Source organism: Leucoraja erinacea, chromosome 9 (assembly GCF_028641065.1).
Source record: "Leucoraja erinacea ecotype New England chromosome 9, Leri_hhj_1, whole genome shotgun sequence".
In the NCBI taxonomy this organism is placed as follows: domain Eukaryota; kingdom Metazoa; phylum Chordata; class Chondrichthyes; order Rajiformes; family Rajidae; genus Leucoraja; species Leucoraja erinaceus.
The window spans coordinates 1,164,682-1,188,724 of record NC_073385.1 but is presented as its reverse complement, the minus strand read 5'-3'; the positions used below and the strand labels follow the sequence as shown (position 1 = coordinate 1,188,724).

At 41.0% G+C, this 24,043-nt stretch overlaps 1 protein-coding gene across 1 annotated transcript in view; it reads left to right on the top strand.

Annotated features, from left to right (window-relative positions):
• The first annotated feature begins 9,315 nt into the window (after nt 1–9,315).
• The window catches only part of LOC129700579 (legumain-like), a 31,580-nt gene continuing 16,852 nt past the window's right edge, over nt 9,316–24,043 (top strand). Inside the window, exons 1-9 of the mRNA XM_055641197.1 lie at nt 9,316–9,441; nt 9,570–9,697; nt 12,532–12,697; nt 15,529–15,626; nt 16,493–16,568; nt 17,589–17,674; nt 20,286–20,361; nt 21,899–21,961; nt 22,509–22,575. Of these exons, the coding sequence (XP_055497172.1) occupies nt 9,316–9,441; nt 9,570–9,697; nt 12,532–12,697; nt 15,529–15,626; nt 16,493–16,568; nt 17,589–17,674; nt 20,286–20,361; nt 21,899–21,961; nt 22,509–22,575 (886 nt within the window). The remainder of the gene's footprint in view (nt 9,442–9,569; nt 9,698–12,531; nt 12,698–15,528; nt 15,627–16,492; nt 16,569–17,588; nt 17,675–20,285; nt 20,362–21,898; nt 21,962–22,508; nt 22,576–24,043) is intronic.

Genomic DNA, 24,043 nt, shown 5'->3' with positions numbered 1-24,043 from the left:
CTTCCGGTGGCGCTGGTGCCAGCAGCTTCCACCTACAGCCCGGTATCTTTTTGTTTTTTTGTTTATTTAGTTATGTAAAAGTGTGTTTTTTTGTGTTTTTTTGGTGTTTTTATGTGGGGGAAGAGGGCACGGTGCGGGGGGATACCGTCCTTCAGCCGCTTCCTGGTGAGGACGCGACTATTATTCGAGTCGCGTCCTCGCCCCCCCCCCCCCCCCACAGCGGCCTACCTACCTGGATTGGCGCGGCCTTTCCTGCCGGGATCGACCGGAGCTCCAGCAGCGGCGGGACAGCGCTGGAACATCGCGGGGCTGGCGATGCCTTACCGGGGGTCGCCGTCTGGAGCCCGGAGTGCTGGACCTGCTGCACCAACATCATGGAGCTGCGGTTTGCGGAGCTCCCAACGCGGGCGGCGCTGATGGACAGCGCGGGGTCCTGTGACTCTGCCCGGCTCGACCTGCGGACTCGGGAGCTGCAGACTCCGGCAGCGGGAGGCGGCTGATCGGGAGGTCCGGGCCGCTGAGGAGGAGGATGCTCACCGTCGGGGTTCGGCGTCGGCGTTCCACCAGCCCGGCGTGAGGGCCTGAACATCGGGCCACCCGGGGCGGCGACTGCGGGTGCTCGGAAGGCCCCGTCCACGGATGAACACGGAGGGGAGGCTGGCTGGACTATGGTGCCATCCTCACCTGGGTGCCATTTATGTTATGTTGTGTCGTGGACTTCTGTATTTGTGCTTTTTTTAAAATTTTAATTCAATTTCAATTTTATTTTTAATATGTTTTTATTATTTATTTATTATTTATTTTTATAATTTCTTTGTGATTTTTTTTAATGATACTGCCTGTAAGGAAAATTCATTTCGTTGTCTCAAGAGACAATGACAATAAATTTGAATACAATACAATACAATACATCTAGAAATATCATAACCGCTCTTATTGACATATTTTCAGTCACTATATGGCAATGTGTTCCCTGTATTTACCACTTTCTGGGTAAAGAAGGTCCGTCTCATATCTGGAGATGGTGGGGTACTTGGCAATGGTAATGACTTTGGAGATGATCATTCCCTGATATTTTTGGTACAAATATTACATTCCACTTATCAAGCCTTGTGAAGGTATGGGCTGGTTTATTTATTGAGAACGTGTGAGTGGAATTGCAAATTGTACAGTCATCAGTGGATATCCCCACCTCCAATGTTATGATGGAAGAAACATAATTGATAAACTACTGAAGATGGCTGGGACTGGAACTGGAACAGTACTCTGAAGAATCATTGCAGTTATGTCCTGGGACTATGCTGATTGATCCTCCGTTACCGTGGCCATCTTCCTTTGTGTGAGACATGACCCCAGATTCGTATCCCTGGTTGCCCTTTCTTCAGTTTCAGTCAGGCTTCCCTGATGCCATGTTCAGTCAAATTGTATCAAAGTCATTGTCACCTCACCTCTCGAACTAAGTTCTTTAGACTGTGTTTGGACCCAGGCTGCAATGAGGTCCAGTGTCAAGTGGTTCTTGCAAAGCCCCAACTAGGTAATGGTGAGTTACTGCTATCTTATAGCACTGACTGATTGTCCAGCAATTCACTGGATTGAATTTGGCCTGCTTTTGGTGACTGGGACATACCTGGGCCATTCTCCTTATAATTGTCCAGTTGTAATTACCAGTGTTGTAACTAGTTGAAATGCTGGCCCAGTTATAACTAGTTCTGAATTGCTGGATGTTGAATGGTGTCATAGCCTTTATTGTATGCAGTCTCAGCTATTTCATAATCGGTTAGTGGCAGCGCCTAACGGCAGCGGCTCGACTACAGTTGTCTGTCTTTTTTTTTTTGTCTTGTTAAACGTATGTCTTGAGTCAGTTTTTATTATTTTTTTTTAGCTGTGTATATGTGGGGGGTGGTGGGGGGGCTGTGGGGGAAACCGTTTTAAATCTCTTCCCTGTGCGGGGACCCGACTATTCCCTGTCGGGTCTCGGATGTCGTTGGGCCTAACATCGTGGAGCCGGCGGCGACCTCCGGCCGGGACTAACCTGAGGGCTCCAGTTGCAGAGCCTGCGGAACTGACATCGCGGAGCTGGCCAACTTCGGGGCGGGAAGAGCTGTGGTGGCGCACGGCTGCGACCCGACTTTTGGAGTTCGGAGGCACCGGCCGCAGACCCGGTGGACGGGAACATCGGGAGCTCGCAGGTCCCTGGTGGGAGACCGCTTTTCCGAGCTCCGCAACGGCGACTTCTCCCGCTGGAATCGCGGGTTTAAGGACATGGAGCCGGGGCCTAACATCGCCCGGCGTGGCTTAAACGGCCTCAGGACTTACCATCGCCCGCCGGGGGCTTTAACATCGGAGCCCCAGTTCACCTCGACACTGCAGTTGGACTGCTGGACCGCGGGTGAAGAATAAAGGGAAGAGATAAAGACTTTGCCTTACATCACAGTGAGGAGATGTTGGAGACTCACTGTGATGGATGTTTATGTAAACTGTGTTAAGTGTGGGTCTTGGATTGTTTTGTAATGTAAAAAAAACTGTAGAAATGATATTTCGTTCAAACCTAGGTTTGAATGATAATAAATAGCATTCTATTCTATTCTATTCTAATATGACATGAAGTGAATTGAGTTGGCTGTTGACTGTGATGATTGGAATTCCATAGGGAGCTTAGAAACATTAAAAAATAGGTGCATGAGTAGACTCTTCATCCCTTCAAGCCAGCACCGCCATTCAATATGATCATGGATGATCATCTAAAATCAGTACCCCGTTTCCTGCTTTTTCCCCCCATATCCCTTGATTCCTTTAGCCCCAAGAGCTAAATCTAACTCTCTCTTGAAAACATTCAGTGAATTGGCCTCCACAGCCTTCTGTGGCAGAGAAATCCACAGATTCACAACTCTCTGGGTGAAAATGTTTTTCCTCAACTCAGTCCTAAATGGCCTACCCCTATTCTCGAACTGTGACCCCTGGTTTTGGACTCCCCCAACATCGGGAACATTTTTCTTGCATCGAGCCTGTCCAATTCTTTAAGAATTTTATATGTTTCTATAAGATGCCCTCTCATCCTCCCTCAAATTTGGAGACCAAAATTGCACACAATACTCCAGGTGCGGTCTCACCATGGCCTGTACAACTGCAGTAGGATCTCCTTGCTCCTAAACTCAAATCCTCTTGCAATGAAGGCCATTAGCTTTCTTCACTGCTTGCTGCACCTGCATGCTTACTTTCAGTGATTGATGTACAAGCACACCCAGGTCTTGTCGCACCTTCCCTTCTCCTAATCTGACACCATTCAGATAATAATCTGCCTTCCTGTTCCCTCCTCTCTTAAATAACGGGGTTACATTGGCTACCCTCCAGTCCACAGGAACTGAAGCAAAGTCGAGAGAACATTGGAAAACAATGCATCCGTGATTTCTACGGCCACCTCCTTGAATACTCTGGGATGCAGACCATCAGGCCCTGGGGATTTATTTGCCTTCGTCCCAACAGTTTACCTAACACCATTTTCTGAATTGCAGGTGCAGCAAGCAGGAAAATTGGAGGAACAGCACCTCATATTCCGCCTGGGTTGCTTGCGTCCGGACGGCATGAACGTTGAATTCTTCCAGTTTTGCTAGTCCTTGCTGTCTCCTCCCCTTCCTTAACCCTCGAGCTGTCTCCTCCCATCCCCCCGCCCTCGGGCTCCTTCTCCTCCCTTTTTCCTTCCTTCTCCCCCCCACCCCCCATCAGTCTGAAGAAGGGTTTTGGCCCGAAATGTTGCCTATTTCCTTCGCTCCATAGATGCTGCTGCACCCGCTGAGTTTCTCCAGCATTTATGTGTACCTACCATTTTCTGACTTGTGTGTATTCCATTCAGTTCCACCTTCCCACTAAATCCTCGCTCCCCTAGTATTTCTGGGAGATTGTTTGTGTCTTCTTTAGTGAATACAGAACCAAAGTACTCGTTTGGTCAAAGATCAGTCTGAAGAGATTCAAGAGATTCAAGGGAGTTTATTGTCATGTGTCCCAGATAGGACAATGAAATTCTTGCTTTGCTTCAGCACAACAGAATATAGTAGGCATAAATCAAAACAGAACAGATCAGTGTGACCATATACCATTGAAACTATATATACACACATAAATAATCAGATAAAGTGCAATGGGCTATTAATGTTCAGAGTTTTGTTTGAGTTGAGTTTAATAGCCTGATGGCTGTGGGGAAGTAGCTATTCCTGAACCTGGATGTTGCAGATTTCAGGCTCTTGTACCTTCTACCTGAAGGCAGGTTGGAGATGAGTGAGTGGCCAGGATGGTGTGGGTCCTTGATGATACTAGCAGCCTTTTTGAGGCAGCGACTGCGATAGATCCCCTCGATGGTGGGGAGGTCAGAGCCGAAGGGTCTGAGCCGAAACGTCACCCATTCCTTCTCTCCAGAGATGCTGCCTGTCCCGCTGAGTTACTCCAGCTTTTTGTGTCTACCTTCAAAGTACTTGTTTAACTGTTCTGCCATTTCTTTGTTTCACATAATAAATTCACATGTCTCCGATTGTAAGCGACCTACATTTGTCTTCACTAATCTTTTCCTTTTTACATATCTAATGAAGCTTTTCGAGTCCGTTTTTATATTCCCCGCAAGCTTTCTTTCATGCTCTTTTCTCCCAGCTTAATTAACCCCTTTGTCTTCCTCTGTTCTAAATTTCTCCGGTGTGCTGCTTCTTCTGGCCAATTGATATGCCTTTTCCTTGGATTTAACACTATTCTGGATTTCCCTCGTTAGCCACGGTTGAGCCGACTTCCCCATTTTATTTTTTTGCCAGACAAGGATGAACAATCTCTGGAGTTCATCCATGCGGTCTTTAAATCTTTGCCATTACATCTCCACTGTCAACCTTCAAAGTCTCATTTCTTTAAGTTCAGGACCCTCGTCACTTAATTAACCGTGTCACTTTCCATTCTAATGTAGAATTCTACCATATTATGGTCACTGTTGCCCAAGTGCCTTGCACAACAAGATCGCTAATTAATCCTTCCTCGTTACACAATACCCAGTCTAGGATGGCCTGCCCTCTAGTCGGCTCTTCTACATATTGGTTTAAAAAACCATCCCATATACATTCCAGGAAATCCTCCTCAGCACTGCTACCAATTTGGTTGGCCCAATCGATATGTGGATTAAAGTCACCCATGATAACTGCTGTACCTTTGGTACAGGCATTCCTAATTCCCTTCTTGATGCTATCCCCAAATTCCCTACTGCTGTTTGGTGATCTGTGAAGATTGTGCAATGGGACTTCCAGCAGGACACAGGTGTAAATGCTTCTGCTTTGGTGCAACTAAAGTTGATGGGTTTCCAGGGATTGTCTGTAATTATACTTTGCACAAATATTTACTGTGATTATTGGAGGTCATTCAACTAAGCTTGCGGACAGTCTGAAGAAGGGCCACAACCCGAAACATTGTCTGCTCATTTTTCTCCTCAGATGCTGCCTGCACAGCAATTTGGATTTGTGTTCAAGGTTCCAGCACTGTCTGTTATCTCCCCCGGACATCTCCACAAACTATGAAGGATTTGCCGAGTTCAATCCAAATATGCCATTGAACCTGTAGATGGTTTATGCATGCAACCTATAATGTAGCTACCTCAACACCACTAACCACGCCCAGCCATATCAGTATAACTGTGATATCCTCCCACTGTTCCTCCCTTATGGTTCCAGTACACCTGAAGACTAGATGCAGTCAGTGCTGGGACGTGTGTAACATGCCTTAATTAAAGACTCAGTAAAGGTTACAGTGCGTCAGACTAGACACCTTTACAGAACCACAACAGAACTGACTTTAAAGATTTCATTTCTCAAGTTCCTCTTTCCAGTTTAAAACCAACTCAGCTAATTGCCCAGTAAATTCTTGTCACTGGAGTTTTTTTTAATTTCCACCATTCAATTTCCCCGTTGGGTTTTTTTTTGATGTGTGGATGAAACATGAACATTTTGCCTAATTCACAATTGTGAGAGGTTCTCAATACAATATGCCAGAAAAAATATCCCTACAATCACTGGCCATGATATTATAAATATAACATCATTAAAAGAGTTGAGAATTGTTCCTTCCCAAACTTAATTGGTGGAACATGAAATATCCTGTGGAGAATATAATTTCTGGAATAGCTTCCATAATGTAAGTGGAATAAAATACACACATTTTAGAAAGGGCAACATTATCTGATATCAAAATACCAAGATGCTGATGGAACTCAGCGGGTTAGGCATCATCTATGGAGGCAAAAGGGTAGTCGGCATTTAGAGTCAAAACCCTTTTTCAGCGCTGTGACTGGAGAGAAGAGGGGAGGGGTGCTGGCTAGCAAGTGATGTTGATCCAGGTGAGAAGGGGTGAGGGGCAGATGGAACCCGATAGTAGAGGGAGGAGATAGAGATTTAGATTTTAGAGGTACAGCATGTAAACAGGCCATTCAGCCCACTGAGTCCATGCCGACCAACGATCCTCGTACATTAGCACTATCCGACACATTAGGGACAATTTACAATTTTACTAAAGCCAATTAATCTACAAAGCTGTAAAGCTCCAGAATGTTGGGGGTATCTGGAGAAAACCCACACGGTCACAGGGAGAAGGTACAAACTCAGTATAGCTAGCACCCATGGTCAGGATCAACCCCGGATCTTTGGTGCTGTAAGGCAGCAACTCTACCTATGTGCTGCCCCTAGCACAAAGGCTAGGAGGTGATCAGTGGAGACAAAGGCCTGCAGATGATGTGATTTGATAAGAAATGCATGGAACTAGGTAAGGAAGGGATGCTGGACAGATGGGAACACAAGTGGGAGAGGTGGGGATAGCAGACTGAATGAGTTGAGTGTGTGAGTGATAGGCAGATGGTACCAGGTGGAGGAGGAGAAAGAAAGTGTGCATCTGGGTGTCTTCATTATATACCAGTCTTCTCTGAGAAACAAGATGATGGAAATGCCAAGGAGTACATTGTGTACACATGATACTTTGTACCATCTACTGTATCTGCAGATAGGTCGCCTTGGTAGACAAGATCCTGATTGCATGAGTAAGGTAATGTCAATATCGGAGTAATTTTTTCATGCAATCCATACAAGAAAATATGCTTCCTCAAACAATGAGAATGTCACCTGCTCAAATTCTAACACATTTACACGTCAATGTCAAATATAATCTGAACTCCCTGCACCAGCACTGCCTGGTACCCCATTGCCAGAGTGAGGCCACATACAAACTAGAAGAACAACATTTCATAATCTGCTTGGGTTGCTTGTAACCCAACAGTATGAACATTGAATTCTCCAACTTCCAGTAACTAATCAACAACATCCTCTTTCTACTCCCCCCCCCCCCCCCCCCCCCCCCCCCCCCCACCCCCTCCCCTGTGCCCCACCTGGACGTCCACCTATTTCTCCCCTTTATTCCCCGGCCACCTCCTCTTTTCCTCCATCCATCCCATTCCACCTATATTCCTTCCTCTTGTTTCACATTTTATTCATCTTGCTTCCTTATCTTACAGCCTTGTTTCTTCTTCCCATCTCTGGCCTTTGTCCACCCATCAGCCAATGATATCTATCTATCTATCTATCTATCTATCTATCTATCTATCTATCTATCTATCTATCTATCTATCTATTGGCTTTGACCTGTCCCCACTTCACTTCCAGCTATCTCCTCCCTACCCCAGTCAACCTGAAGAAGAGATCTCCACCAGAAACATTGCCTGTCGCCGATGTACTCCAGATATGCTGCCTGACCCGCTGAGTTACTCCAACACTTTGTGTGTTTTTTGTTGTAAAGGAGCATCTCCATTTCCTTGTGATTACAGTTTACTGGACTTTGTCTGTTTCTTTGGCTTCCTTTCTCTCTTCCTTTCCTGGTTTCAGGATTACCCAGAATTATGCCGAAACCATTGTTAAGAGGAAACGCGGTGGGAAAAAATGAAATATCGTTTTAATTAACTTCGTTTGTCCTCTTTCATGTTTCAGTGACAAATATATATATTGACGTTGGTGGAAGAAAGATCATTGATCGGTTGAGAGGTTGTGGGGAATATGGAGACAAAAGAGACTGCAGGGGCTGGATTTTTTTTGTGCTCATTTACGAAACGTGCGGATAGAGAACTTGTCAGAATTCTTGGAAAACTGTGTGTGGGAATAATCTGTTGGTCTCGCATTGTCACTGAAAGTAAAATCGGATTCATTGTCTGTGTCACAAATCACCATTATTTACATTTGATGGCAAAACATACTTGTGAACATAACGTCCTCTTGATTCCCCCCGTTACACAATCGGGGGTTAAACGTAATAAATTGAGATAATCCTCTGTATGCTTTTTCACAATAAGGTACAAATCAAATGTCATTAATACGCCCGCGTTTGCTAAATAATAGGAGGATTTTACACAAAATTGTACTTTTCAAGATGTTTTTTCAACTTTTTATATTTCAATATTAGTTGCCAACGCCACTGTGATCTCTCGCTGTAGTTTCACATGATTTACCGATAATACCTACCCCGCCTATTTTCCTACGTTTTAAAAACAATAACAGCTGCTCTCTTGCTTTGCCCTGTTGGGTTTTGTTCCCAGCAGCAAATACGAGGGTGAATTCCCTGAAGTTTTGACAACATTCAACTTTAATTTATGTTTGAAATTAGATTAAAATTTTAAACACTTTGATTAAATATAATGTGAACAATGAAAGACCATCGTCAATCTAAAGTTGTGTGTCTCCATTATATGATACTGGTCTTTAGATTTAAAATACTTTAAAAACCCAATGTGAAAACCAAACTTCAACCAATTCCCCGGTTTCAAACAACAACTTTCGACGGTTAGGCACTTTTAACAGCAGTTGGAAATAGAAACATAGAAAATAGGTGCAGGAGTAGAGGCCATTCGGCCCTTCGAGCCTGCACCGCCATTCAATATGATCATGGCTGATCATCCAACTCAGTATCCTGTACCTGCCTTCTCTCCATACCCCCTGATCCCTTTAGCCACAAGGGCCACATCTAACTCCCTCTTAAATACTAATAAACTAATTAGTATGAAGACATTGAGTGTGAATTAGCATCGCTATGTATAACTTCTATGCATTTACATCATGAAGTTCCCTGATTAAAATGCAGCACTCTCACCGTTTCATGGCTTTGCTGCGATTTGTTTTAAGCCTGTGCCACTCTAAAACGAGAGGGTTTAGTTGTACATTACTGTGGCGGAAACTCCACCGCATTGTTGCATTATTTCAACAGAACAACACAGATATTATCCCAGGGGAATGCCCTGAGCTAGGATTTGCTGGGAAGCTTTAAATGGAGGATGCAAGTGCCAATCAGTGGCAATTTCCTCTTTCACTGGAGGATAAGCCGAGACTGCGCAAACTAACAGTCAGTGCGAGAGAGGGAGACCTTGGGGACAAAGCAAGGAGAGGCGGAGAGGTAAGCAAGATCGCTCACTCTGCTGTGCCGGACCGGGCAGGGCAGGGTTAATACCACGATCACATTCACTGTAAAGACATGCAAGCTGTGCGTTGTACGAAGAGGCCAGCTGTTTTGTTTATGAACAGCAGAAGCTTGCTTCGATTGCCATGGGCGACGTGAGCGAAACGGAAAAAACAAAATCTGTTGCTAATTGGGAAGCAGAAGACCAGATCTCCAATCGTGTAAAGAAAATGAAACGCAGCCCTCAAGGACGGTGCCCGCATTATATAATTGGCACCCGTGACTCAGCGGGTGTAACTCAAGCTTCAGACTTGTGATTCTGACCTGTGTCTCCACAGACTTCAATTAAAATATATAAATGGACATTATAGTGTTGTATTGTAGACAACCTAGTTCAGATTAGATTTTTAATCTGTTTTTCCAAATGGCTATAAGTATGCCTGCAGAACAAGGGGTTGCCTTGGCATTTATACCGCCATCAGCGCCAATAAAAACAAATGACATGTGTCATCAGGTTGTTCTTTGGGGAAGTTTAATGTGCCCTTATAATGGTTGCTTTGTTCCTATTCTGCAAGAGTAGCAACTCTTTAAAGTTTGCTTTAAAACATTTCCTCCTTGCGAATAAAAAGATATGAACTTGACATCTGGGGGGGTTCCTTTAGAAGGAATATAAGATGTTTTGTTGCAAATGTTCTCTGGTGCAATAAGTCAGTTTTCAGATTGATAAATTATTTCTACCTGCAGCTGAGAGAAGGGAAGGCTGTTGGATTTAATTTTATTCTTTATTTGAATATATTGATCATCTACAGGATTTTAAAAAATTTTGTTTGAGAATTTCTTCATGCTCTTCAAATGTATTTTGGTTTCATCTCAGTCCTCTCAACGTTATGTAGATTGAATTCCCGGTATCTGACATACAACTTTAAAAATAAATCTTGGTTTATGTTGAAATCTTAATAACCGCAAGTCTTTTGATTTGAGAATTCCATCCGGTTTATTTTCTTTTGTGCATGCATAACTGTTTTAAGACGGAACTCTTTCTTCCTTGATTGCTTGCCACTTCTGTAGATTCAATAAAACTCCAATATTCACTCTCAACTATATGGGGAAAATCCCAATACTTTGGCACCTGGTTCATCGGGTGATATTTGTTATGTTCCACTTCAAGCCACCGGGGTCCCATTTCTCACATTCCCTTTCAGCTTTTGTGACATCCCCAAAAATTGATTTTGGAGTGTCTTGGACATTAATAGAGATAGCAAGCAACAATCTAGACGGCCTGGCATCACAATTCGTCACGGTGTCAGGATTTTGGAGTTTTAGTGTAGATGAAATGAAATGGCCACCCACTTTAAAAACGGTTTCTTCCCCTCAGCAATAAGAACTCTCAATTCCGTCCAATAATCAGACAATAATATGACTTTTGATGTATACGGTGTCTTGTCTATGGTCTTTGTTTGTTCTTTTGCACTATGTATTGTTGGTGTGATTTGTGATGTGGTATGGATGCACTTTATTACGGTAATCTGTGTTATTAGTGGTATGTAACTAAAGCAGTGTATCATCATTTACCGAACCCAAATACCACCAACCCTGGTTGTGTGGCAAATAAACATTCTATTCTATTCTATTCCATTACTTTGGTATGAAGCCACACGGATGGGATACAGATTATTCTAGGCACAACATATGTAAGGGAAGGAGAAGGATGGATCAGTGGGGTGAGAGGGTGGGAGATTTCATTCGAACTGCAAAGGTGAGAAAATGTGTATTTTAAATTAGTGGGGTTGGGGAGGCAATGGACATATGTAATCAGGTGAAAATTAAGATTGTCAGCTGACACAAAAGCAGAACAAAGGCAGGAACAGAGAGCGAGAGGAGGGATACATGCTAGTTGTGTGGAAGAAGAGACACAAAAAGCTGAAGTAACTCAGTGAGTCAGACAGCATCTCTGGATGAAAGGAATAGATGAAGTTTCAGGTCAAGACTAGTTCTGTGCAATATGGAACCATGTCGTTACTGGAAGCCTGATTGAGGCAATCCTAGAAATACTCAGCAGATCAGGTGTGTGACTCTGTGTCAGAAAAGATCGATTCTTATGCAAGCGAGAAAAACTGGTTAGGTGAAAATTGTTGAATTCCATATTCATCCTTGAGCAGTGGAAACTCTTGTGTAGGAGATGAACAGCTGGAAGAGTGGCTGGATGGGCCAAAGTCAGGAACGTGCCTGTGGATAGAGGTGGTGGGCGGGGTGGGGGTTGACATGGATGGGTAAAGGTCAGAGGTGGGAAGAAGGCACAAGGCTGTGAGATAAAGTAAGAAGAGGTATGACATGTGAAGCCTGAGTGTACAGGTGGAAAGGGATGGGGGGGAGGATTAGAAGGGAAAATGGGTGCACATCAGATGGGGCGCAAGAAAGACAGAGGGAATAAAGGGGGGGGGGGGGATGAGGTGCTTTTCCTCACTCTGGCAATAGAGGAGGCCCAGGACATATGAGGCCTCATTGTAGTAAGTCTGCTTTGGTGTTGCTTGAAGTGGCATGGGAATTTCATAAGGGGATTAGTGCCATTTTGCAGACCTCTGCTCTATAAAAGTGTGACCTGTCTCCCCATTAGTATGTGTAGCTATAGTTCTTGAGTTGTAATTTGGAACAGGAAGTTACAGAAATTGGAATTTGCTTATAAATTTGAAGCTTTCGTGTTCGTTGTCTCCACAAAACTTGAGAGTCTTCAATTTACAAGAGAAGTCTTTAATGCTTTACTCAATGCTGGCAACAAGACAACTCCACACGCACGCACACACACACACACACTACAGTACACAGTTTACAGTAAAATCTTGCACAATTGGAGGGGGATTTTCTTTGTAATTTTCATGTTTTGTTGGAATGACCCAACTTCACATTTTGTGATTTAAAACTGCTGACTTTCGAACTAACTCAAAAGTTCAGGAATCTCACCAATTTTAAAACATCTTGCTTGGCTAATTATTTTTCCTTTTTCCTGAAATGATTACATCAGTAACATTATGCAAAATTGTTGTTAATATGTGAGCAAAATGTAATTCTTATTTCCTTTAATATCAGTAGTTATCTGGGCATCAGCAGAATGCAGTACTTGACGATTGGATTTTTCATGCTGAGCCAGTTCCTGGTTAAGGCCTTCAATGTCCCTCTGGAAGAGCTGGAAAATGGAGGCCACCATTGGATCGTTCTTGTTGCTGGCTCAAATGGCTGGTATAACTACAGGCATCAGGTACAAAACAAGCCTAAATAAAGGAAAATTAGTGATATGAACTTAACCAGGAAGTTTGTAAACAAAAATCATATGATCACAGTTTTATCCTGAATCTGACAATTAGACACATTTTATATGAAGTGCTATTTTTGGCACCTTATTCTTTTTAGCCTTCCTTGCTAAAAATGTTCCAGAATCCATTAAGACAATGCAATGCAACTGATCAATCCTCACCTCAGCACTAAGTTATGAAACTCTTAATGTTTGTTTTTTTGAGCTCAGGAAACACTTTGGAAAAATGTAGCTTTCTCGTGCTGCTAATTTTTGGTCACCCTGAACACTTACTATGGGTTAGAGTCATAAAGCATGGAAACAGCCCAACTTGCTCATGCCCATCTACACCAGTTCCATCTGCCTGCATTTGGCCCATATCCCTCTAAACCTCACCTATCCATAAATGTTTGAGTATTTTTAATTATTTCTGCTTGCCAATATTCATTAAAATGTATAAAGGAAACTTTGAAAATTGTCAAGTAATTTCCATTATAATAATAATAATAAACTTTATTACGGACTCAAGGTCCAGACAAGGGGCAACATTACATTAAAAAATGCATTGCATATTAAATATCATAAATACATATAAAATCTTAGTATATCACTTATAAAAGCATCGTAAATTATATTTAAAAAAACCATAATACACAAGTTAAAATTCCAGATTAAAAGAATGATCAATGTCCTACAACGAGACAATAATACCAGTGTCTCCACAACTGGGATTTGTAGCGTGTAGTGCTAACCCTTATGTTTGATATTGTCATTGACATTGTCAACATGACATTGTCATGATATGTAGTTAATTAAGATGTAATTATCTCTGAAACTTGCATCTCTGAGTGCTGATGGGTGTAGTTGTGGGGAGAGTCATAATTGGACCCCCCCCCAGTGTGAGAATTTAAATATACTGTAATTGCTTCTGATATCTCTTAGGAATTTTTTATTATTACTGTTGAGTAAATGAAAGATTGAAAATTCAGCAAATACTTAGCAAGCAATATTCATGGAGAGAGAAACCAAGTTAATATTTCAAGTTAATCAGGAAAAGGAACATTTAGAAAGCTGGTATCCTTAAACTTGCAGAAAAAAAGGAAGGAAGGAATGTCAATATCAAATAAATGTTTATGGTTGGATGGACTGAGAAATTGTCTGATTTGAGTTGTGTTTATTGTCACCTGCACCGAGGTACACTGAAAAGCTTTTTTTGTTGCATGCTATCCAGTGAGCAGAAAGACCATACATGATTACAATCAAGCTGGCCACAGGTTATATTTACAGGATAAAGGGAATAATCTTTTGTGCAAGGTAAAGTCCGATTCAAGATAGTCTGAGGGTCTCCAAGGAGGTAGATAGTAGGTCAGGAACGCGTTCTAGTTTGTGATCGGATGGTTCAGCTGCATGATAACAGCTGGAGTTGGCCAGAAGGCAATGTTGAAGGCAGCTAACCTGTCTGGATGAGGTGCAAATAGGAAAAGAGAGGAGAGAGAAGACAAGAAACAAATGTGCTGTAATTCTGAGATACAGAACAAGCAGTTGCTGGAAATCTGAAATGAGGAATAATGTTCAAAGCCCTGCAGAGGCTGCAGGCAGCACCTGTGGAGAAAGAAAAACTTGCATCAGAACTAGCCGAGATGTTAAAAGCAAAAACAAAATGTGATGCTGGGAGTCTGAAACAAAAACAGACAATGCTGGTAACTCAGCAGGCCAGGAATCATCTGTGAGAAGAGAAACGAGCTAACACTGCAGGCTGATCTCTCCTTTTCCCAACAAGTAAGAATTTCACTATTCCATTTCGAAATGTATGACATTTAAATGTGTTAACTCCTGATTCTTGACCCAGCCATGAGAGGTCATCAGTCTGAAACACCAACTGGGGCAGCCCAACAACTGGGGCTGCGCAGATGCTGCCAGATCTGCTGAGCGTCCTCGGCATATCTTTATGTTAGCTAATTGCGAGAAACTGGAAAGGCTGGTTATCAAAGGGGCTCAGCACTGAATTCAACCATTTCAGATAAGCAGCTTTCCTAGTGTTCGCTACTTCATATGTCTGGCTACTGCTGTGTCTGTGCTTCACAGTTACAACAGTCTTGTTCTTTGTGTCTGTCCTCCCTCACAAATGATTCCCTCAATTAAATTGAATATGGGAGGTAGATCTATAACATGATATGAAAACATCAAACGTTATAAAAAAAGCTACTATTTGGAAACTGAAAGTGCCCTCCTGGTCAGAACACAAAACAACTATATTTTGTTGGATGGTGTTAGCTGTAAAAGCCACTATGAAATGTTTCTCTCTCTCTCTGGTAGTCTGCTTATATACAAAGAATATATGTGGCCAAGGATTACGTACACCAGGTACAAATTTGTTGGAAGCTGTAACCCATTCACTTTGGGGTAAATTCAATGTCCCATTCTCCACTGGAGAACCAAACTAAAAGAGAACGTGATTACAATTAGCAGTTTAGTCTTGTATTGGCGATTCAAACTTAGAAATCATACAATTTATTTTGCATCTGAGGGTGAAGATTGTAAGGGAGTAATCCTCAATTACATACGTTGGGGAAACAGCTTAATCCCTCATTGTCAGCTTCAGGTTGCATCTTTAATTTCTAATACTTCTTAGTGATGTAGGAAGCCCATGTCCGTGCCGGCACTTGGAGCATTCCAAATTTGGCAAAAAGCTTTTGGTTTTGTCTTCTGATCTATAGCTATAATGCTATGTTGTTTATATTTTGAAGCGTCTCAACATTTTATTTTGTCTAACGGAGGGCTATTTGCACTATTAACAGGCAGATGTGTGCCATGCCTACCAGATTGTCCACCAGCATGGTGTTCCAGATGATCGTATTATCGTCATGATGTTTGATGACTTAGCGCAGAGCGATGAGTAAGTATGGTAAAATAATGCTGCAGGAATTTCATTTCTGTATGCATGGTGAAAAAGCTACTTATCCTAACTACTAAACCAGGTTCGCTTCTTAATAAACAGACACCACACAAACTGTTTGGTAGACCAGTTCAAAACTTTACTTAACATCGGCCGATGGAAGGGAGCGAGAATTCCAGCTAAGTGACCAATGTAGACACTTAACTGTGCTCAGCCACCTTCCCTGAACAACAGAATTACATTGCCTTAAATAGGGTTTTTTTGTCCCCTTATCACCTTCCACAGACATTAATCATGTCAGAGTACAGGAAAAGGGTCCAATCACATCAAAGGCCTTTTGTTTACATGGTACAAGATATACTAAAAACATTGGCCATCTGCTTTATTGCCTCTTGCTTCAAAGATGTGACCAACTATGTCTCTCTTCCTCTATCGCCTCCTCCCCCCACATGTGATTTGCTTTATGGCAACTTCAAAGATTTAATCTCTCACTGTTAGTTGGGAAATTTTTTTAATCTCTCAAGCCTGATAAATATAAGCTGTTAATTACTTCTTAATCATATCAAATGTATTAACCACTTGCTTTTTAATGCACAGGAATCCGTTACCATAAAACTCAATTACGTACAAGAGGTTTTTTAATTCTACTTGAAGCCTTCAGTTACATGTGATGGGGAAACCATTTAATCTCTCACTGTTAGTTTAAATTTTTAATCGCTCATGATACTGTTAATTACTTTAATCGTATCAAAGTATCAGCTTTTAATCACACCGTACAGTAAAACTCAATTAAGATCTTAGTTACTCTGCATGGAATGATAGGAATTGCAGAATTGTTCGTGAATAAATGTGGATTTTTCACTTAGCCATGCAGTCTCTGCAAGTACTGATCTGAACAACCTTCCCAGGGTTTGCACTGAATTCCTTTTCCTCGTGGGAAAGGTATTGCCCCATTAGTTGTGTTCCTTAGAAGAGTTTGCCCTCGACTTTGGAAGGAGTAGGATGGGGACCCACAGTCCCGTTTATATCAACGGGTCAATGGTTGAAAGGGTCAAGAGCTTCAAATTCCTGGGCGTGCACATCTCTGAAGATCTTTCCTGGTTCGAAAACACTGATGCAATTATCAAGAATGCACATCAGCGCCTCTACTTCCTGAGAAGATTACGGAGAGTCGGTTTGTCAAGGAGGACTCTCTCTAACTTCTACAGGTGCACAGTAGAGAACATGCTGACCGGTTGCATCGTAGCTTGGTTCGGCAACTTGAGCGCCCTGGAGAGGAAGAGACTACAAAAAGTAGTAAACACCGCCCAGTCCATCATCGGCTCTGACCTTCCTTCCATCGAGGGGATTTATTGCAGTCGCTGCCTCAAAAAGGCTGGCAGTATCATCAAAGACCCACACCATCCTGTTGTCCCGTTAGTTGTGTTCCTTCAAGAATGGGGGTCGGTAAATCTATGCACCAAATCTGTATTCCAACAGACATCCTGATTTGACTGAACGCATTTCCTTCGTAAGCAATTTGTGATGGTCCTGCTTGGATGTAACATTCTTCCTACCTAGCTGTGTTACCTTGGGTCAGTGAAAACAGTTCTCGATTGCGGGCTGAAGACTGCATCAGCTGGCATTTCATTTAAGGAGTGATGGGGTACTGCAGTGCTGGTAATTATTTTTTCCTTCAGGTGTGACATTAAATCTATGAAATGACTTCTTGCTTAGTTGGACTTAAATGGATGGCTGGTGAGTGTTCTGGCCAAAACATGTCCCCGCAGCCAATACTCCAACAACAAATTCCATTTCTCTTTTGTCAGTCCTTCGGATAAGTTCTCCACACTCTTAAAATAGTGAAAACCTTCATGGATTGTGAAGGATCGTGAAACATTTTGAGGACAATGAAAATTGTCCGTACAATGCGGGTTTGTTGGTTCTTTCATTGGTTTCATATCTTTTGTATCTGTCGTACAGCACGTGACCCCAGAGATCTTTTTGGCCGTCCTCCGAGGAGATGCAGAAGCTGTGAAGGGAAAAGGTTCTGGCAAGGTTTTAAAAAGGTAATGGCTTGGATGGTTTTAAACTTGTGGCAATGATATGCAAGTAGCTTTTCACCACTTTACAGGAGTAATTACGGTATCTTCGTTTCCAGTTGTGATCTGTTTAATCAGTCATAATTTGAACATTATGTAAAAATAGACTTGACTCCTTTTGCTGTATATAAAGATGGTGGCAGTGCCTGTTGCATGTCATTTTGAAGTAGAAGGCTGTTCAGTCCATCACACTTGTACTTGCTCTGAGTAATGCATTCAACCCTATTTTCCCCTCTCCCATTTCTCATAACTTCTTCTTTCTTGCACATCTGTCGATTCCAGCCTAATACTTGCCTCGGGTTCATTGTCAGTAACCATTTACTGTTCCTGAACACTTGTGGGATGTAGGGGAAGCTGGAAGTACTCGAGGAAACCCACATGGTCACAGAGAACATGCAAACTGCACGCAGACAGAACTGGAGGATCAAACCAAGGTCACTGGAGCTATGAGATAGCGGCTATATTGCACCACTTGTCCTGCCAGATTAGACTTCAGGAATTCTTCATGCAATTTATCAGTCGTGCAGTAGAAATGTGATATTCCTCTATAATTGAGGGCTATTTTAATATTGGCCATATACATTTCTGTTGAATTTCATTTTTGGAGTCACTGTGTGGGAGAGATTAAATTCCATTTCACCCAGGACATTAGTAGTAATAATAATAATAATAATAATAATGTTTATTTATATAGCACTTTTCAACAAAACCAGTATTTGAACCAAAGTGCTTTACAGAGTTTGATTAAATTAATTGAACAGATCAAATGTCAATAAATCCATACAAAACAAAAAAGAGAAAAAGAAAAAAAGACACAGAACAGTACACTAAAAAAGTAAAGTAAACTTTATTGTCAATTCAAATAATGCAACAAGTAATTGAAATTGTGTTTCCTCATACTCCAAATGTGCAAGTAATATTTATAACACAGACAGACTATATACCAATAAAAATAGACAGGACATATACATTATATAAAATATTCAGTGTGCCAGAGTGTAGTAAAATTTTGAGGTATGTTATTAAGGTGCAATAATAAAAGGTGCAATATAGAAAAGTGCAAATAGCATACTGCAGACATTGAATTAAAATTATTTTGACAGTCAATTGGTCTTAGTTTGTGTAATGTTCATGGAATTTTCTTGAGTGTGTTGAGTAGTCTGATGGCCTGAGAGAAAAAGCTGTTTTTGAATCTGGTGGTTTTGCTCCGCATGCTGCGGTAGCGCTTGCCGGATGGTAAGAGGGTGAACAGTTTGTGCTGGATGGGTGGTGTCTTTGATGATATTGGTTGCTCTCTTGCGACAGGGAGATGGGTATAAGTCCTGGATTGCTGGTTGGGGTGATCTGGTGATCTTCTCCGCTGTCCTCACCACTCTCTGTAGTGCCTTCTGGTCAGCAGCAGAGCAACTGCCATACCAGACTGAGAGACTGCTGGTAAGAATGCTCTCAATGGCACCCCTGTAAAAAGTGGTGAGGGCAGAAGGGGGGAGGTCGGCTCTCCTCATCCGTCGAAGGAAGTGGAGGTGTTGCTGTGCTTTCTTGACTAGGGAGATGGTGTTCATCCAAATACATGCATCACAATTTTTGTTTACTTCAGATAAAAGAAAAAAAGATACTTACATAGAAACATAGAAAATAGGTGCAGGTGTAGCAGTTTTACAGATGTCCATAAATTGATTTTTGTCAATTTGGACAGATGGAAAATACATAAACATTACTCTTATTATCACAGTGCCTCTGATAATGAATGTTGTTAAAAGCAAGTAACAGTGGCAAGTGCAAACAAAAAGAAGTGCAGATGTTGTAATATTATACGGAACATAAATGCTCGGGCAGCACCTCTGGAGCACGTGGATGGGCAATGTTTCAGGATGGGAAACGTCTATTATATATTTAGTTCTTCAAACAAAGATTGATAAGGCCTAGACTTTATGCCCGGAAGCTGACTTTCAACAGCAGCAATGTTTTGAACAACACATAAGTGCAAGAACCTTTTTTTAAAAAAAAAAAGAAAAAAAAATGCTGCTTGTCTCAATGTCCTTCCATTGAGAGTTTAAATATCCTAATTGAATCATGAAACAATTTTATAACATGGTGATTCACACCTTTGGTTTTTATCTCACTTTCTCATTCCCAAGCCTGTTTTTACTCGGCTGGATTTTCACAGCTGTGTAATAAACGTTCGGCCAGGTTAAGTTTTGGAACTACAAGCCTATTCAAAGAAGCAGTGTATATTGGCATTTGATTTCTTTTTATAATTACTTCAATCAGCAAATAGTATAGCTCCAATAATCCAGAACTGGCAGTACTAAGCTGTTAAAGCAGCCCGGTGTTCTGAGCTATTGGATAGCATGGGCCAAATCATTGGGAGTTTCGATCAAAGATTCTTGGAGTTTAATTGTATGTGCTAATTCACACAGTTGTAGGTTAAATGTAATCTTAATTCTTAGATACTAATTTCAAGAATTTTGTCAGTTTAATTTAAATCTGCCTTGCAAAAATTGGATTCTATTTTGCGATTTGTCCTTTTTAAACTTTGAATTCTGTTGTGACATAACTTTTGTTTCTGTTTTGGCAGTGGTCCCAAAGATCATGTATTTATTTATTTTGCTGATCATGGAGCAGATGGAATACTAGCCTTTCCCAATGATGATGTGAGTATCTTGGCCTAAACATCCACTTTATCAATGTTCTAGATTCACAAATTGAAGGCCTTCAATTGTCTAAATTGCTCAAAATACTGTTTAACCATAAGAACCAATGTATTATTTTGATTGAGTGCTTGTTACGGGTGACATACAGGAACCTGAAGTGTCAGAGCTGCTGTTGCCTCTGTATATGCATTGATATGCATTGACACTACCTTTTTCTTTGCCTGAAATCTATTATACAATTAAGTAGAATTTTTTTTTAAATGATTTAAAAAAAAAAAATAAAAAAAAAAAAAAAAAAATGCAGGGCTACTGGAAAATATTGGGAGAATGGGAGCTGAATTGATTGGGATCCAGTGCGTGCCAGGGTTGTTTGTACCACAATGCACAGTAGTAATGGATGCATATGGATCTACTTCAGAAATTCAGTAGCATTGGATTTTAGTGGAAATGGATTTTGGAAGAGGAACGCCAAAATGTAACATCTCAAGCTCTAGCAGCCTATACCGTAAAGGACACAATTCGATCCCTTAGTTGTCTCGCATTCTACATCGTCCTGTCCCAAATGTGGCTTCTAACAAATGAATATTTCCAGATATTGTGGCTCCCTGATTTTGTCTGGATTAACCTGTCCTTTTGCCTTCGAAAACAAACTGTGAACTGTTTGATTTCTACCGCAAGCTCATCATCTTATGAAATTACCTGCAACATTCATTGCACTGTTATTTTATGTGACTGCATTTTTCTAATAATTACTTTACTGCGTCATAAGTGCCTTTCTCTCCAGCCTTGTTTGGGTTTTCAAACTACCTTGAGAGTCTTATCCGTGGAAGTATTTGTTGCACAGATGTAAGAAGAGGGACACAATTTTCATGTAAATACTTTCACATCCTAGTAGTACGACTAGAAAAACCTTTTGTATTTCGGTTTGTGGAGTGGGAGTGTGGAACAAATTGAACGAGGAATTAAAGCAATGTACAAACATGAATCATTTTAAAATGATATATAAAAAAATAATTTTCAAGGGGTACCGGGATGGAGGGGATGGTTGACAAGTGGGGGTTAATGTTTGTCTATTGCTTTACAATTGTTTACTTATGTTTGGTTACTTCATATATGAAGTTTGTATGTGTATAATAGTTGTATGTATATATATGTCTGTAGGTATTATGGGAAATTGCCTGGGGTAGTATTATTATTATTAATTAATTGATTTTTAAATATGGTAGAAGTGTTGGGGAAAAGGGGTGAGATTTAATAAGTTATTCTTCTTCTCACTCCTTTTCGAGCTTGTACAGACACAGAGTTGGACATTGGAAATTTGCTTTTTGTTCTTTTCATTGCTTGTAAATATTGATTGTAATGTCCAATTGTTTGATAATTTCGATTTTGTTACTATTAATGTCTTTAATGTCTTTACTTGTTCGGAATAAATAAAATAAAATAAATAAAATAAAATCCTGTTATTATTTTATTCTATGTTCTGGTTTTAGTATCTAAATGTTTTTTGGCATTCATGGATTGTGTATTTTTGTTTCAGCTTCATGTCGATGAGCTACAGAAGACTATCAAATACATGCATAGACATAAGAAATATGCTAAGGTATTGACAAATAAAATCTCAAGGGGACTGTTAGGCTGGGGAAAGGAATGAAAGAAAAAAATCAACATAAGTTAGGTTTGTTTTACCAAAGTTTAAAGGTGCTTTGTATACAAGTGAATTGCAGGGGCACATCGTAACATCTGTATACCTATTACTATGAGGAGAGAGTTTTGAAAGAAAATCTAAAGTTTGTTTTTAAAATCTATTTGTGCAAGCAGCCATGATGCATCTCCTTCCACAAGTGTTACTGAAAGATAGCAAATGTTAGCATGGATCAATTTCCTATACATCACATGTGACCAGTCGTGTGCTTGTACTCGTTTGGAAGCTGAATAGAATGCATATTATGCTGTTGGTGCTTGTGGCAAAGTTACATTTCCAGGTAGTTGTGCTGTTATGTAGCTGTGCACAGGAGACTTGAATAGATAAACTGTGGTTTGGTTAGTTTCTATTCCTTAACTACTACATTGACTTTGGTTTTAATGGGATGTAATGAATCATGTTTGCTGAAGCTGATATTCAATAGCCCTTTAACCTACTTCCACAGATGGTGTTATACATTGAAGCTTGTGAGTCGGGGTCAATGATGGTGGAACTGCCAGAGGATATTAATGGTATGGCAACTCTTATATTTTATAGCTTGTAGGCAAGGAAAATGTTTGAAAAAAATTTGAATGTTTTCAAATTTGTTCCATAACATGTTTGAATTTTATGATCCTTGATTTTCATTTTTTAATTTATCTTTCCACATTTCTTGAATGAGCCTTTGATGTACATGTTTAGGGCTATGTTCCATACTTTCTAAAATCTGACTATATTGAAGATGGAAAAAATATATTGTTCCTGTAGATCTTTTATTTTTTACAGACCTCTATAATAACCCTATTCTCAATATAATTCCAATATTATAAAACTGCAGAGATGCTGAATATTAAGAATATTTTATACTGTACACATTCACCAGTTTGGGCTGCATCAGTGAAAAGAGAAACCGGATGGTTTCAGCTTGAAGACTGTTCCTCAGTACTAGGAAAATAAGGAGAGGGGGAGAGACTTTTTAAAGATGGATGGAGAATGGAGGAAGGATGATCAGAATTTGGGGATCTGTGATGAAGTCAGAGAGAGAGAGAGAGAGAGCTGTGCGTTTGCAATGGATGTTGGTCACTGGCCTCTCCATGAGGATGAGACAAATATCTACAAATGAAAAGTAAAAAATAAGTCGCGTGAAAATGAGGACATCATAGAAATTGTCAGTAAATGTAATGATATTGATGTTCTGTAGAGTGCTTACTGTAATGGCGCTGCATTGTACAATGCATCAGAAAAAGTGTAGAGGAAGTGGACGGAATCAAGAACTGTTACATACTGTGTACCACATGGAGGGCCAAGCGCCACTTGGGACCATATGAGAATCCATGTATTTCTGTTTTATATGCAAGAGTTCCCACTGTCTTCTGATGATGTTTGGCCTCTATTTGCCTATTTTTTTTATGATGCTTAAGATTGCAGTAATCCAGAAACATGTAATGTTCTCCCAGGAGTGTCCCTGTGGTGTGTCCCTTCACTCAAACTCAACCATCACCATCTCGTATTTATTTTTAATCGTGGTGACTCTTTGCAAGCAAGTATACACACACACACACACACACACACACACACACACACACACACACCCCACCACACACACCCACACACACACACACACACACACACACACACACATTTTTTAGTGTAACAGTATCTGATCTTCAGTGGCTTTACCAATGACCAGTCCTACCATCTAATGCCGAACAAGGCTAAGGACCCAATACTGAGGAAAATATTCCATCTTCTGATATATTATTCATCTGGGCTTTAAATGTATTCTATCCAGAGAATCTGCTTGAGGTCAATGACTTATTTTATAGTTCTGCAGATATCATGCTTTTTTTTCCCCCCCTGTTTTCACTATTTTTGTGGTCGACTTTTCCAGCCCTGCTCTTCTCTCAAACTGTGAGCTCAAATTTCTCTAAATGACACTCTGCCCTGTTTAAAGCTCGACTCCAAGGTTGTAAGACCAACCTTCCTTATTTAGAAAACACT